The sequence below is a fragment of the Bison bison genome, unplaced genomic scaffold, assembly GCF_000754665.1.
Source record: "Bison bison bison isolate TAMUID 2011002044 unplaced genomic scaffold, Bison_UMD1.0 scf7180017864213, whole genome shotgun sequence".
Classification (NCBI taxonomy): Eukaryota; Metazoa; Chordata; class Mammalia; order Artiodactyla; family Bovidae; genus Bison; species Bison bison.
Genome location: NW_011494785.1, coordinates 6,460,179 through 6,476,547, shown reverse-complemented (window position 1 = coordinate 6,476,547; position 16,369 = coordinate 6,460,179). Strand labels below are relative to the sequence as shown.

The following is a 16,369-nucleotide window of genomic DNA, read 5'->3' as shown; positions in this document are numbered from 1 at the left end:
TGGAGGAGGGTGGAAGGGGGTGCGAAGTCCATTGCTCCCTGAATTAACCCTTCTCCAGAGCAGCGAACACCCCTCCCACTCCTGGGGATGCTCGTCACTTCCACCCTGTCCAGGGTGCACCCACCCCGGGGGCCTCGCTTCTTGTAGAGGTCAGGCAGGCCTGGCTCTTCCTCTTCCTGGGAGCAAGGGTTGGCAGCAGACTGAAGGTCAAGGCTGAAATATTCAGGGAGATGGGTTTCCTTCCCATCCCTATTGGTGCCAGCATACACCCTCTCCTTGTCATCTGACCCTGCACCCCAAGGGAGGGAAGAACCAGTGTGATCGACTGGATTTAATTTCACGCCTTGAACCCAGAAGCCCTGCTGCCCTGCTCACCATCACCCCAGCACCCATCCTAGTGGCCTTAGAGGGATCAGGGGCTCCACACAGAAGGGAAAGGACACCGTCCAGAGCCTGGGGAAGGAGAGGGTATGGGTGTGGCAGACCAGACAGGTGGGTCGTGGAGAACAGACTGGCGTATGGGGAGTGGTCCGACAGGTGGGGAATGGGAGGGGTTGTGCGGCTGGGATGGGCAGGTGTTCGGCCCTTGCTCCAGCTGCAGACTTGCCCAGCAGGGCTCTCTTGGGGAGGGCAGGAGATCACTGCGTCCCCAAGCTTCCTGCTGGGGGCACTGGCTCCTGAAAGGGGATCCCAGCCCACGATAAGAGGCTCGAGGCAGGTCCTTAGGAAAACAATGGATGGCTTGATGAGACCTGCTCTGTGATACTCCTGAGAAGGGAGAAGCCCCTGCAGCCAGTCCCCACTGGAAAGGAAATTGGGGGTTTCCGTGGCAACCAGCTCCCTGGGCACAAAGGCTGGTCTGTCTGCTGGGAAGGCAGCCGAGGTGTCTCCTACAGCAGCCTCTGCTCTGGTGGACTGTGAGATGGGTGGGGGGGGGGCACGCGGGGGAGCCCAGGGGGTCAGGGCCCTGGTGCTTCTTAAAGAGCTGACGGTCCCAGGGCCACTGGGATGCGCACAGCCTCCAGGCAGCAGGACGGTAACAGTGAAGACACAGGTGGGCCTCACAAGCAGCAGGAGGCAGAGGGAGTTGAAAGGTTGAAGGATTTACTATTTACACGTATCAAGACTATAAAAAGACTAGGAGACGAGCCAGGGCGGAGGCCCAGTCCACAGGCTGACTCCCCCAGTCCACAGGCTGACTCCGGCTCAGTCGGTGATGATGAGCTCGTCGACGCCCCAGTCTTCGTAGCTCCCGTCGGGCAGGTAGCGGCGAATGATGATGGGGATCTTCCGGGCCCTGTGACCGGGGAGAGATCGAGGTACATGAGGGTGGTGACCCTGGCTCTGCAGCAGAGGGATAGCAGGTGCAGAAGGCAAGGGAGGAGAAGCCTTAGGAGCATCCTAAGACCACGGATGTACTTTGTAGGTAAGGAATTTCAGCCAAAAAAAAAAAAGTCCCTGCTTCTCTGAGTGTGGGACCAAAATCTACAAATGGCCTGCCATCCCACGGCGAAGGGCAAGGCGGAAGGCGGAGGGATGCTGGCAAGGCCAGCTGCAGCAGGAAAAAGGGGCGTCGGGACTGGGACCGTCCACGTCTCGTCAGTGTCCTCCCCTCCCCCTTTGCCTGTCCCCTCCTCCCCCGTGAAGGGCTGACTCCCAAACTAAGGATCTACAGGAACAAGACCACCCGTCCCCAGCAGGGAAGTGCGGGCAGGCTCGCAGCAGAGCACCCAAGGGATGCCCCCAGGGCTCTGGAGCCGCAAACCAGGACCTGGATGACTTACTTGAGCTCCTTCATGGCGATCAGTAAGGGATCTGTCTCCCCCTCCAGCTCCACCATCACGGGGGCACACATCCTGCAGGTGTAAGGACAGGTGTGGGGAGAGATGACACACACAGGGAGAGGGCCCAGCATGAAGCTGGGCAGAGTTTCACAAACAGGATGAGATCAGCACCCCAGAGCTCACCTAGAAAGGGCCCCGAGAAAGGACACCTCCCCAAAGTGGCAGGGGCAGAGTAGCGGTCCCGGGGCGCTGACAGTGAGGGTGCTCGAGTGGCAGCCAGTAGACTAGGCTTAAACTGGGCCTGGAGGACCCTCAATTCTCCCCAGATCTCAGCATCCTCACTGGAAAATGAAGACAAAAAGCCCTGCCACGCCTACACAGCAATAACGCTAAAGCACTACTGCTACAGGCAAAGGCTCACTAGGTGCCACAGCCGCTCTCCACCCCACGTAGCTTGTTTCATTTGTAGGAAGTACTACCGCTACTTCCGTTTCACTGCGGAGGAAACTGAGGCAAGGGGAAGTCAGGAATTTCCCCAAGGTCACATAGCCAGTGAGTAGTAGAACCAAGATTTGAACCCTGAAGACTCCTCTACTATGCTGTAACACCTCCCATTAGAAAGCTGGTGATCCACAAACTGAAACCAGGTACTGTGAAAGGGACAAGCGTGAGCTTTCATTACTGGGTCGTGTGACATTCATCACATCCACTCCCCCGGCCAAGGACCTTCCCAGGGCCCGTCACAGACTCCTGAGCCCACGGCCACAGCAGAATATTCCCACACAAAGGACCCACAAGTGCAAGAGCTCACCCTCTGACCACTCTACTCAACCCCAAGCCCTGCCTCAGGGCCTAGCTCGCCTCGTTTTCCTCCTCTGTCTTGGCAACACCCCCTGCAGGGGTCCTGCTCCTCTAGCCCCTACACAAGGCCTGTGGTCAGGCTCTCCCCTGCTTACCTCTCTTCCTCGATACCCCATGGCCATCAGGCAGGCAGAACCTCCTCTGGCCCCACTTACCTCTGCAGTACTTTCTCATGCTACCTGCCTCTATTCACCCCACATCCCAGCCACACCAAACCCCTACAGCTTCCTATGCGGGCCCTGTTGTTTCCCTTCTGCATCCTCACACGAGCTCTTCCTCTTCTTACAGGCCTGTGAGAGGCTCAGAAATCTCCACCCTGGAAAGCACGTGCTGAAGCCTCAGGGCCCTGACTCATTTCACACACACTTCTCTCAACACCACCGTCACTCAACTGTGACTTCCCGTTTGAAGTTTTCCAAACAAGACCTGGTGGTCCAGGACCCCAAGTTCTATTCTAGTGCAACACCTGGCCCACAGCAGAGGGTCTAAAAACAGACAGACCAGTTCCAGGCCCATCTCTTCTAGGAAGTCACCCTTATTGATTCCAACTCAAGTTCACACTAATGGACCCCCAACCTGATGATGATCCAGGAGAGCATGCTAAAAATACGGGTTCCCAGGTCCTTCCCCAGGCCCGCTGAACAGATTCTCTAGTGAAGGAGCCTGAGAACCTACATTAGCAAAGCTCCCCTGCTGGTTCGGATAACCAGCCAGTCTGAGAAACACCAGTTTACACTAAATGATCTACTAATTTTATTGCTAAATATTCTGATGTCTGTTACTCCCCAAAGCGTGAAAATTCCCCAGGGGCAGAAACCAAGTATTTAACTTTCTCTACATCTTCTCTCAATAATTATTTAAGCTCCCCCTAATATTTAATGTTTTAAAGAATGTGGCAAACTGCTTTCCCTGATATGCATATGCCTTATTTCTTTCAAGACATGAATAATTCAAGAGCAGTCATTCATCCAGCCCTGCTACATGCACAGGAAATGTGAGAGTGTGCCCTCAATGTCTCCACCAGGGGTTCCAAGGGGCAACCTTCCTTGGGAAGCAGCCAGGGGGTCGCAGTCAGCCACGACTCAGAGGCTGAGCAAAGCACAGCACAGCTGCAACCATTCAGCCACCAGATGGGGCTAATGAGCTGGAGTGAGACTTCATCCACAAATACCCAAGAAAACACTGTTCAGCTTCTACTACCAAGTGCAGATCACAGGCCCATAACTCAAGACAAGCTCCAGCCCTGACTGTCCAAGGGCTTACAGCAGCTGGAAAACCACCAGACAGCCTCTGAGCTCTTAATCTGAAGGAGTGCTACAGCCAAAAAAGGTTGGACAAGAGTCTTATCTCCAAAGGAAAGCAGGACCCTGGGCCTTGTTTGGAATGCCTGCTCCAGACTGTCCACCAAATGCATGCCCATCTTCTAAACTTGTCACTCAAGGGACCAGTGACACCTTTTCCAGTCTTGTGCCCCAGGCTGCTTGCCATTCCTCCACCACAATCCACCCACGTCTGCCTTCACTTTCCTAGTGCTATTTCTGGCACCTAGGAGACCTTCAAAACCACGTCCCTTTATTCCCTTCTCTCCTTTTTTGCTTCTCTTATAAAGCATCAATCTCGTCTGCCTTGGGTTCTGAGTATTTAGAACAGGTTCCCTTTCTCTACTAGACAGTAAACATCTAGATGACTAGTGAACTGTGTCTTTAATCCTCTTTACACCTCCAAAAGGCACAAGCACAATATCTTATTTGATGCTGAAAGACTTGAACTTGCATACAGTTTATTTGTTTAAAAAACAGTTTACGAATTACTCTTCCTGCTGGGTCGTGTTCGGCAGATGTGAATAGCACCCATCTAGCTCTACAAGGATGGAAATGTCCTCTATCTGTGCTACCTGTCACGGCAGCCACAGAGGCTACTGGGCACGTGAAATGTGACTAAGGAGACAGAAACACTGAACTCCTATCTAGTTCTACTTAGTTTAAATGGCCAAATGTAGGCAGCAGTGACCTGTGGTACAGGCCTAGAGGATCCTGACCCCAGCAACCCTGAAATCATCATACGGGGTGCGGCTCTCAACTCACCCAGACCAGCAAGGGGTGCAACCAGGCTGGCAGGGGGCCTCCTGCTGCCAAGAGAGTGAAGAACAGTTTCCCACCCCAATAAGACCCTCCACCGAGTGGTCGCCGTCACTCCACAGATAAAGTCCAACACAGACTGAGCATCACCGCTCCCCTAGCATATTTGCCACCCACAACTCTGGCCCCAGCTTTTCTTTCGAGCCTGTTTCCCACTCCTCTCTTCTGAAGCACCCCTCCTCCAGGTGTCCACCATTTCCCCGGCAGCTGGTAAGAAGTCTGAGAGAGGGCTCCTTTCCGCAGCCTCCTGTTTCCCTGGGGAGGACCTGCCATGAGAGCAACAGTAACACGTCTGCCCTGTGTCCTCCCAGTTAACTCTGGCCAGAACAGAGGAGGAGCTCATCTGACAGGGGAGCCTGGCAGGGAAAGCCAGCACCTGTGGCCCAGCCTCTTCAAGGGCCCCTGCTTCCTCAAAGCCACCTGCCCTCAGGGGGGCTGCTTTTGGCCCCTGCAGACACGGCCTCTGACACCTGCAATGCCTGTGGCTAACGGGTGGACATGTGAGCATCGCATATTTTGACCTGACCTGAGTTGGCTACTGGCTGGCTCCTGAATTATGTTGTTCTTCAACAAGTTCCCAACTTGGGAGAGAAAGGAAGGGTTGCTAATTTCAAACCCCACACCCCCAACCACTGCTCTGTGCTTCCACATTCCTAGCGCGGCCTCAACGTGGAAGGCTCTCTCACTCCCCTGGGCTGGCCCCAGTCTACTCAAGAACCACCTTAAGCCCAGCGGGAGCTGCTGCAGCACCCCCAACAACCCAGCCCACAAGGGTCTAGGTCTGGTCTTATTGCATTTATTTTCGCTTCCCCACCTGACAGGCGGTCCTCACGCTCTGTACTCTCACTGTTACTCTCTACTGTTTATGTCCTTTTCCCCCAACAGTCTCCCCGAGGACAGGGGTCTAGCACAGCGCCTGGCACATGGGGACGGCGCTGCCTTTGTTTAGCCTGTGAGAAAGGGAAGGGTCTGCTGCCAGGCCGGGCCATGATCAACAGCTCGGAGGCTCCTTGTGGCCTGATCAAAGGACACGATGGTGAGGGGGCTCATACTCACGCAATCTGAAGGGCTCGGGTGCCCAGCACGCGGGCTCGCTCATACTTGGTCATATATGGTGTGGTGATTCGTTTCTGGTTGGCCTGCGGTCGCTCTCCAGAAGGGAGAATCTCAACGTTCTCCTGGCCCTCCTGGACACAAAGGCAGAAAAGAGGGAAAAATCTCAGGCTGCGTTATTGGGGGTGAGGGGCAGGACGACGACAACAGTGATTGTAAGCGCCTCCACACTACTGCTTGTTACGTGCCCGTGACCACGCAACTGCCTCATTAACACCTCACTTAATCCTCAAAAAAACCTTATGAAGCGGGGACTGCAATGCTCATTTTAAAGGGTTGGACAGTTAGCTAACTTGGCCAAAGTCTCAGAGCTAGTGAAAGAGGACTTGTGATCAGGGGTCCAAAGCCAGCCGCCTCATCCAGGAGAGCTGGCCCCATACAAAGAAGACCTTGAGCACAGACAACCTCACCCGAACCAGGAAGAGGAAGAAGCACCCCATCTTTACATATGCATATATTTAATAATCACTTATTAAGCATCTGTCACGTGCCAGACATGTTAAAGGTGCTGAGACGGAAAGAGTCTCTGCTCTCAAAGAATTCACAGTCCAGGGAAAAGACAAGAGTAAACAAAACATCAAGTGCTATGAAAGTGTGCCAGTGTGCCACAAACTACACAAGAAAGTGAGGGGCATCTACCTCATCCTGAGGGTTAGGAATACAGTCCAGAGATGAGACTTGGGCTAGTCTACAAGGATGAGTGAGAGCTGCCAAGCTAACAAGGAAAGGAAGAAAGGGCATTCCAGGCAGGCTGAACTGCATGTGTGCAAAGACACAGGAGGGAAGACAGCGTACTCAGCCTGGAAGCCTAACTGCGGGGTATGATAAGCACAAAAGGTGCAAACTGCAAACGGGGTTACAGACAGGAGAATAAATTCTGTAATATGAAATTAAGTCAACAAATATTTACTGAGTGCTTACTCTATGTCAGATAACATTCTAAGAGCTTGACACAGAGCAGTAAGACAGATAAAAGTTCTTTCTCCCATAGAGCTTTACATTATAATACAGTGAAAGTGAAAGTCACTCAGTCCTGTACGACTCCTTGTGACCCCATGGACTATACAGTCCGTGGAATTCTCCAGACCAGAATACTGGAGTGGGCAGCCATTCCGTTCTCCAGGGGATCTTCCCAACCCAGGGATCGAACCCAGGCAGGTCTCCTGCATTGCAGGTGGATTCTTTACCAGCTGAGCCACCGGGGAAGCCCAAGAATACTGGAGTGGGTAGCCTATCCCTTCTCCAGGGGATCTTCCCAACCCAGGAATACAGTGAGATGAACAATAAATTAAATTAGTAGTAAAACGTGCAGTATAAAAACAGAGAGAAAAGACAGGGAGTGTCCGAGTAGTGATGTTGGAGGAAGGAGCAAATGCAGTGATTTGAAACAGAATGGTCAGGGAAGGCCTCATTGAGGTGACATGTGACACAGACCTGAAGGAGGCTGAGGAGCAGGTTGTGTGCATATCTAAGGGAAAAGGAAGACGGAACAGCACAGTCAAAGGTCCTGAGCTGGAACTTCCCTGGCATGACAGGGATACCAAGAAGAGATAAGGTCACAGAGGGAGCAGTTGGTCAGATCATGGGGGACCTTGTGCATGTTCTTGGCTTTTATTCGGAATGAGATGAAAAGTAACCAGACGCAGGTTCTGAGCAGAGGAGAGAGAGAGTGACTGAAGATTTAAAAGGATCACTCTGGATACCCTGCTGAGAATATTCTGTAGAGGGTAAGGGCCGAAGCAGAGAGAACACTGAGCAAGACCAATAGTAACCAATCATGTGGGTAGGAGAAAAAGTCGACTCTGGCAGCAGAAAGGCAAACAGCACACTCAAGGCAGGAAAACCCGTAACAAGTTTCTGCAGTAATGCGGATGAAAACCAATAAAGATCTAAACCAGGTTGAGGCACTAGGAATAGAAAAACGGGAACAGGACTGAACTACATGGAGACAGAATCAAGAGGAGAGAGATGGAAAGGCATCAGAAGAACAGAGAAGAAGGCTTCTGACTCAGTGAACAGATAACCTCAGAGTGTCAGGCAGACAGGACAACCCACACAAAAGAGGGCCTTCACCTTACCAACCTAAAAAAAATCAAGGGATCCCTCTCTCCAGAAGACATAAAGCACTTCTTCCTCCACCAGTCACACAGCACAGAAAACCCTATTTTATCTATGACGCCAGTAACTCATCCACCAAGCTGCTCAAGCCAGAGACATGGGAGTCATTCCTGTTATCTCCCACTTTCTCAGCCCCACATCCAATCCACCAAAATCTCTCATCTGTTTTCTCATCACAAACACTACCAGCACCCAAGTGCAAGCTACAGATGTCACCTGGATTGCACCCTAATTGGGCTCTCTTTGACTCTTGGTCCACCCAACTCATTCCTCACTGGATCATGACACTCCCCAGCTCCCCAAAACTTATCAGCAGCTTCCCACTACCCCTAGGCTACAAAATCTTGCCTAATCTTGGCCCTCACCTCTCCAGCCTTATCCCAGGTCACTCTCCCCCTTGCTCTTTATTTAGCCCCACCCTGCTGAGCTCCTGGTACATAATAAACATTCAGCACATGGCTGCACAATGAATGAAGGGGCTATTTCAACTCTGAGTAAACTAACTGCCCCAGAAGCCATGCTCTGGTCCAAGAGGACAAACGCCTTTGGGCCAAGCCTGTAGGACTCCTCCACTACCCAGGGCTAGGTCTCCCCTCATTGTAACCGGCAGTACCCGGACCACAAACGGGAGGCAGAGGCATGCAGTCGGCCATCACTGGCCGGGCTATCTGGCAGCTTGGGCTGCAGAGAGGGGAGCCCAAGGCTCAGTACTGACCTCCTCGGCATTCTCCAAGTCATCGAGCCCTTCATCCTCCTCCACGTCATCAAAGTCGTCTCCATCAAAACTGCACAAGTGTAAGAAGCCCGTTAGTTGGAGCATCACTTACTAGAATCAAAGTGGGCAAAAATCTGAGTCTCATGTGATACGTAGGAGGCTCTCAATAAATATCCACCTAACCAGTGAATCATTCAATAAATCAGTCATCTGACGTCCTCATCTTAACTACGGGCCTCTTCTAGAAAGAGACCCCAGCTGAATCAACATTTGGTACTGACACAGAGCCCGACTCAGTGGAAGTTTGCTGAAAAATACTTTTTCACTGATCCTCTCTGGACCCTCGAGCCGGAGCCTTTTCCGCGCCCAGCCTCTGGCCGGGTCTATGCTCCCAGTTCCCAGCCTTTCCCTTCTCCGGCTCTGCGGACCCCCTCAGCACTCCCAGTCCTCTAAACCCCTGGCTCAACTTCCTTCGATCCTGGCTCCCGCTTCATCCGTCCTTTCTGAGTCTTCGGGAAAGTCACTTCGCTCCCTCACTCACTTGTCCTCGTTGTCTGACATGACGCCCGCACAGCAGCCACCGGGTTCCGCGACCCAGACCCGCGCGGAGACCGGCTAACAGCGTACCTCCGCCTTGCGCGATGCCAAGCGTACTCTGCGCCTGCGCCGTGACCTAGCGGTAATCACTTCCGGGAGGCAGGCGGAGCGATAAATACGCACATGCGCGGAGCAGTTTGTCTGCGTTACCATGGTAGCTGGAGCCGCTAGCTGCAGGATCTAGTGGCTGAGATCTCAAAAGTATTTCTGCGAGGGACCAGGCGCGGCTGCTGCTTCAGAGCCTTGGTTACGATCTCCGGAGCCCAGCCGCCGCTGTCTGTGGAGACAGAGGCCACCCAGCCGGGATCTTACTTTAGGGTGAGGTTTCCCGTTTGGGCGTATCACACAACGGGCACGGCTGCCCTCACGCCCCTTTCCTCCCGAGGGGGCTTCCCTGCCACAGGCACAGGTCAGGATGAGGTCTCTGTTCGCATGTGTTTATCTGCCAGTGGATCTGTTCGAGGTGGGAGGATCGGGCACTGTCGCGATGTTGACAGGCGGCATCACGATTCTCTTGCGACCCGACTCCCGCTCCCAAACTTTGGGTGGTGTTGAGGGTGTGAGAAGAGATTGGATCTGGGAATGTTTCGTTGGGTTTTTCCCTCTTCAGAGCCCTCCCATGGCTTCCCAGGAGAGGGTGGAGACGGTGACCAAAGGAACAGGGTTCTGGCGCTGTCCCAAGCCGACCACTTACACCCCAGGGACCTGCGAGCTGCTCAGAGGTCAGTGCATTAAAGGGCAGAAGAAGAGCGGTGGTCAGTTACCCTCCGTTTCTCAGTTCTCCCCTACATGACTTATGGCTTAGTAACCGTATTTTCAGTTTACAGATAAGAAGCCTGGAATTCAGAAAGGTTCAGGGGTCTGGGTCCTACAACTTGGAAGTGACCCAAAGTCAAAGAACTAAGAATTTCAGAGTGGTTAACTCCCATGAACCCCTTAGATCACACTTTCAGTTTCCCCAGGGAAGACTTATTTCCTCTCCACCCATCATCACCACAGTGGAACCAACTGTTATGTGTCTGCTGCTGCTGCTCTGCTGCTAAGTCGCTTCAGTCGTGTCCGACTCTATGCGACCCCATAGATGGCAGCCCACCAGGCTCCGCCGCCCCTGGGATTCTCCAGGCAAGAACACTGGAGCGGGTTGCCATTTCCTTCTCCAATGCATGAAAGTGAAGAGTGAAAGTGAAGTCGCTCAGTCGTGTCCGACTCTTAGGGACACTACCAAATACCTTTTCCTTCACTGTGCTTAGTGCAACCTGTAATCAGATACCTAGCGTGTTCCACTGAATTAATGTTGAATTAACATTCAGTTCATGAACTCCATCAGGGCATGATGCCTGTTTTGGCTCACATTTGTAGCTCCAGCCCCTGGCACATGCTTAATGAATACTTGTTCATTCACTCATTCATTCACTCAACAAAAAAGTTTTAAAGCCCACTGTGTGCTTTAGACATTATCCCAGGTGCTGAAAAAACAGCGGTAAAGAAAAGAAATAAGCAAAAATTATTGTTCCCTTGGAGCTAATATTCTAGTAGGAAAGTAACAAATAATAAGTAAGTATATAGAACTTAGATGGTGATGAGTGGTATAGGGAAAAAAAAATGTAGAAAAGGAAGGGAATTCCCTTGTGGTCCAGTGGTTAGGACTCAGTATTTTCACTGCAGGGAGGCCCAGATTCAATCCCTGTTCAAGGAACTCAAATCCCACAAGCCAAGTACTCAGGTGCCCAGAATAGGAGCAGGAAGCGATACAGTATTAAATTTCAGTGGGTTGAGATGAGGCATCTGCTTGCAGCCCAGGAAGCCTCACTGAAGTGCTTTGTCTTGCAGTGATGATGAAGGAATCCAAACTGACGAACTTCCAACAGCGCCACATCACGGACACCATGAAACGTAAGAGGCTGCCCACCGAAGCTTCCGGGGGAGAGGAGTTCTGGGTCACATCTTAATGCTTTCTCCATGTTGAGGAGTAGGGGACCTCATTTTAAACACACACACACAAACAAAATTTGAATAGTATTTCTGACCCTTGCTCTTGGGGAATTGACCTTGCAGGGTCTTGATCTTTGCTTCTTCACAAGACATGGGTCCCAGCCCATGAGCCTCTTCTGCAGTCCAGCTCTAGCCAGCTTTCTCAACAGGGCACCAACCCATTTGAGACTTCCTGCCAGTCAGACAGTCTGAACGCTGTCAAGTCTGAAATCTCTCCCACCCTCTTACACACATAACATATGAGCTCTCCAGACTAGAGGCCTGTGTGTGTCTTATGCATAGTTTTATTCATTCATAGCTTAGCTGGCAGAAACATGATTACTGGCAGGCTTCCAACTTAGGAAAACTATGCAAAACCTTTCCACATTTTACCTCTGACCACACACTGTATTATTTATTTTTAATTAAAAAAAGAAAAAAAACTGAATGTTCATGGGCACGGTAACAAGGTGCCCTCTAAGATTTTGAAAACAGCCTTGCTTTCTGAGATTTAACTGAATCAGCTTTTAGGGGATCAGAACAGAGATCTGTAAAGTTACCTTTAAGAGGATACCAGAAGGTTTAAGCCTGCCAGGTTTCACTCAAATCTAACAATAGCTATTGCCTTCTTTCGAGAAAGAAGGTGCCTATCAGGAGGCATCTGGTCAACCACAGAAACTGGGATGGAAGAGTCAGAGAGAGAAATATTGACTGCCCAGCACTGGCTGGGGGAGTGAGGCTCCATCAGGTCAGTTCAGAAGTCAGATCTCCTTCCTTTTTGTGGAAAAGGACAATTCAGGCTGCCAGAGCCTAACACCACAACACAGCTGAGTCACATAACTCAATCTCCAAACTCAAGTCATCTACTAATCATTTGATGTCCCTTACAGATCCTCTGGAGAAGGGAATGGCAACCCACTCCAGTATTCTTGCCTGGAGAATCCCATGAACAGAGGATCCTGGCAGGCTATAGTCCATGGGTCGCATAGAGTCAGACATGACAGAGCAACCAACCCTTCCTTCCTTCCTTCCAACATGACCATAAAGAGAATGTGCTAGAAATTCCATTAAAAGTAAACACCAGGAGACCAAGGATTGAGCCTGCCTTGTTCACCATTGTACCTTGACTCCTAGTGAAAGTGAAGTTGCTCAGTCATGTCTGACTCTTTGCGACCCCATGGACTGTAGCCTATCAGGCTCCTCCATCCATGGGATTTTCCCGGCAAGAAAATCTTGCCTTGCTATTTCCTTCTTCAGGAGATCTTCCCGACCCAGGTATTGAACCCGGGTCTCCCGCCTTGTAGGCAGACGTTTTATCATCTGAGCCAGCAGGGAAGTCCTTGACTCCGAGGTGCTCAATATTTATTGAAAAACTAATTTGATTAGTGGTTAGGTCAACACAAGTCACCAGTTTGCCAGTTTTTTTCTCCTTAGATGTTTTCTCTTTAAAATATTGCCTCCAAGCATTGGTGTTGAGTCTACTTTCTTCTCCCAGATTCCCCTCTCTACTCTCTTCTTAACCAAGTCCTACTTCTTTGAGGCTTAAATTCTTTTGCAAGCCACAAATTCCTCTCCTTCACCTGAACTCCCAGGATTGCTTGGGCTCTATTTGCTGAGACTGAGCCAAAAGAAAAGGTGGCATTTGGCATTGGACAAGTAGAAATAGCAGAGAGAGTAAGAGGAACATTCTAGGAAGCATAGCATCTCTTCAGAGAAAAGAGAGAAAAACCATGGCTGGCCCTACATAGAGGACACGAGAAAGGAAAGGCAGCGGGAAACAATGGCAGCTCCATCCTTCTGGTTCTTCTGGGCAGACACATCAGAGTCATCCTGTCCCCTCTTTCCCTTTCTCCTAGACCTCACATCCAACCCACCAGCAGTCCTGTCTGCTTGACCTTCAAACCATTTCCTGACTGTGACTACCTCTGCCCTTGACCCCTGTGCGTGCGTGCTCAGTCACTTCAATCATGTCTGACTTTTTGTGACCCATGGACTGTAGCCTGCCAGACTCCTCTGTCCATGGGATTCTCCAGGCAAGAATACTGGAGTGGGTAGCTGTGCTCTCCTCCCTGGGATCGAACCCACATCATTTATGTCTCCTGAACTGGCAGGCAGGCTCTTTACCAGTAGCGCCGCCTGGGAAGCCCTTGACCCCCAACTCTATATTTTCTACCTTTTTTTTTTTTGCTTGCACATCTTGAGGGATCTTAGTTCCCAGCCCAGGGATCGAACCTGTGGTCCCTGCAGTGGAAGCAGGGACCACCAGGAAATTCGCAACACTGTATTTTCAATGGCAGCTAAAGGGGTGACTCCTCTGCTCAGAAGCCTCCATGGCTTCCCACCTCACACACAGTAAAAGCCAGTCTTTCCAGAGGCCTATGAGGCCCAGTGTGTCTCTTGCCCTCCCTGACCTCTGACCTCTACTCCCACTCCACCCCACCCCTGGCTCAGTCCATTCCTGGCATCCTAATCTGCTGTCTGTTCTCAGATGCTCTGGGCACATTCCCACCTCAGGACCTTCACTTGAGCCATCCTCTGTCTAGAATGCTCTTCCCTAAAATATCACCTTGGCTGGCCTCTTACCACTTATGGGTCTTTTCTCAAATGTCACCGTGTCCATGAGGCCTTCGCTGGCTACCCTATTTGTAACGGTAAATCCTGCTCTGATACACCCCGTGGCCCTTCCTGTACTGTCAACATCAGCGCTGTTATCATCATCTAAACCCCAAATGTAAGTACTGTGAGGGCAGGCCTTTGTTGACCACTTTACCCCCCGAGTCCCGGGCCTGGCCCATAGGGTACATGCTCAATACTACCTGCTGGGTGATGACAGAGAGGGCTGGAAAGGTACGGGAGGTAGACAGGAGCCAAATCAAAACAGTGGTTGGGGGGCATTCCCTGGCGGTCCAGTGGTTAGGACTCCGAGCTTTCACTGCCGAGGGCGCAGTTTCAATCCCTGGTCAGGGAGCTAAGATCCACGTGGCACGGCCAAAAAAATAAAGACGTTATAGATAAATGGAGTGATCTGGAAAGACGTTCATGGTAGACTGTTAGTTCAGTTCAGTTCAGTCGCTCAGTTGTGTCTGACTCTGTGACCCCATGGAAGATTGTTAGTCTATTACTGAATAGAATGCAGTGTGATCCAGGCTTTGAAAAAGGAATCTTATACATGCCCATATATCTTTGAACATGTTTAGGTAAGCATCGAAAAGAAGGGGCTGAGACCACCAACTTGTTACCACGGCTCACTGTAGAGGGGAGGGTGTAGAGGGGAGAAGGGAAGACTCTTCCGTACCGTTTGACTTGTTTTAACAGGTAGGGACCACTTAGGTGGGCCCCTTGACCCTGACCCTTCCCTCCCCAGGAGGAGACACTCTCCCCCTGCAGTGCAACCCAACTTCCAGCCAGAGAGTCTTGCCTTCCAAGCAGCCAAGCTCAGCCATCTGCCTGCCTCCCATCCTGGCAGCCCGGTCCCACCTCCGGCCTGCCTGGAGATGCCAAGCCAACGGGGCCTACAGCCGGGAGCAGTTCAAGCCTCAAGCCACCCGTGAGTAAGGAGCCTCAACTGCAGCCCCTCTTTTACTCTCTGAGGGGGGTTAAGGGGGGCAGGGAGACAAACAGCCCACAGGGTGCTGAGTAGGCGGCTAATCAAATTCTCAGGCCGTTTATACCAGTGCTCTCGAACCTCGGCACGTGTTAGCTTGGAGGCATTCAGGGTGCATGGGGAAACAGTTAGCTGGTTCCTTTTTATACATTTTCCCAGAATTCTCTTTAACAGTTAACTGGTTTCCCCCCCACCTCTGATGAATGTTTGGAGGTCAGGTATCACAACTGTTGCTCTCTCTAACTCATATGGTGCCTGGAACCCTGGGTTCCTCTGTGCCCCAGCCTGTTTCAGAGAGCCATTACATCCCCTGCTTTCCACTTGGCACCTGACATGACTCTTGGCCCCTCCACACAGCCTCCCCATCTAGGCTATACTGCACAGTCATTGAGTTTCCTTAGCCTTACTCTGCACCCAGGCAGTCTGTGCATTTTTTTTTTTTTTTTTTTTGATAATTTTACTTATTTATTTTTGGCTGTACTGGGTCTTTGTGCTGGCTTTTCTCTAGTTGAGCAAGCAGCGGCTAATCTCCAATAGCAGCAGGCAGGCTTCTCATTGTGTGGCTTTTCTTGAGGAGCACCTGGGCTTCAGGAGTTGCGGCTCCCAGGCTCTGAAGCACAGGCTCAGTTGTTGTGGTGCATGGGCTCATGTGGGAGCTTCCCAGATCAGGAATCGAACCCCATGGCTCCTGCATTTAAGAATCTGCCTGCAATGCAGGAGACCCGGGTTCAATTCCTGGGTCGGGAAGATCCCCTGGAGAAGGAAATGGCAATCCACTCCAGTACTATTGCCTGGAAAATCCCATGGACAGAGGAGCCTGGCGGGCTACAGTCCATGGGGTCTCGAGTCGGACAGGACTTAGTGACTAAACCACCACATTTACCACTGAGCACTGGGGAAGCCCAGTGTGTGGATTTTGATGACGCTCTCTTCTGGGTTCTTTCAACACCTTCCGGCCTACTGTGACTTGACCAGTGCAGAAGCGGCCCAGGGTAGGAGGTGCTGGGTTTGCAGAAGCCCTACCATGTTCCCAGGCCCCCTGCAGCAAGCATGCTCCAGGAATTGAGGGTGCCCTGCCCACCTTAACTAGGCCACGTCTGGGCCCGACAGGGGATCTGGAGATGGAGAAGCGAAGACTCCAGAATATCTTTGCCACCGGGAAGGAGCCGGAGGAACGGAAAAGAAAGCCCCATCCCCTGCGACAGGAGGACCCAGCCCCTAAGCTGGACCGCTTTGAAGAATGTGAGCCCCTGAGGGGCCAGTTATGCTGGGGAGGGGAAGGCAGAGTGTGTGTGGAAGGGCCCCGGGGAGCAGGGGAAGGGGGGAATCCCTGAGGGCCATCGAGTGAGAAACGGACCATAAAACTGCTTCCCGTTCCCGAGAGAGGCAACCTGCTGCCCCACCAGCCCTCCCAGGAGCGCGGGGGCCCCTGCTGTCCTGTACACGGATGGCCCTCTCCCTGTCCAGT

The 16,369-nt window shown here is 51.8% G+C and overlaps 2 protein-coding genes across 2 annotated transcripts in view; one reads left to right on the top strand and one right to left on the bottom strand.

Moving 5' to 3' along the window:
- Nucleotides 1-1,087: 1,087 nt before the first annotated feature.
- POLR2F (polymerase (RNA) II (DNA directed) polypeptide F) lies at nucleotides 1,088-9,389 on the bottom strand. The gene is made up of 5 exons (XM_010845086.1): nucleotides 9,271-9,389; nucleotides 8,730-8,799; nucleotides 5,840-5,970; nucleotides 1,785-1,856; nucleotides 1,088-1,297 (listed from the first exon to the last, which is right to left on the bottom strand). Exons 1-5 carry the CDS (start codon nucleotides 9,288-9,290, stop codon nucleotides 1,207-1,209), a joined length of 384 nt encoding a protein of 127 aa, XP_010843388.1. The 5' UTR covers nucleotides 9,291-9,389; the 3' UTR covers nucleotides 1,088-1,206.
- Nucleotides 9,390-9,471: 82 nt separating this feature from the next.
- The window catches only part of LOC104992273 (chromosome unknown open reading frame, human C22orf23), an 8,752-nt gene continuing 1,854 nt past the window's right edge, over nucleotides 9,472-16,369 (top strand). Inside the window, exons 1-5 of the mRNA XM_010845083.1 lie at nucleotides 9,472-9,644; nucleotides 9,937-10,048; nucleotides 11,157-11,219; nucleotides 14,662-14,844; nucleotides 16,012-16,143. Coding sequence (XP_010843385.1) covers nucleotides 9,946-10,048; nucleotides 11,157-11,219; nucleotides 14,662-14,844; nucleotides 16,012-16,143 — 481 coding nt within the window. The 5' untranslated portion in view covers nucleotides 9,472-9,644; nucleotides 9,937-9,945. The remainder of the gene's footprint in view (nucleotides 9,645-9,936; nucleotides 10,049-11,156; nucleotides 11,220-14,661; nucleotides 14,845-16,011; nucleotides 16,144-16,369) is intronic.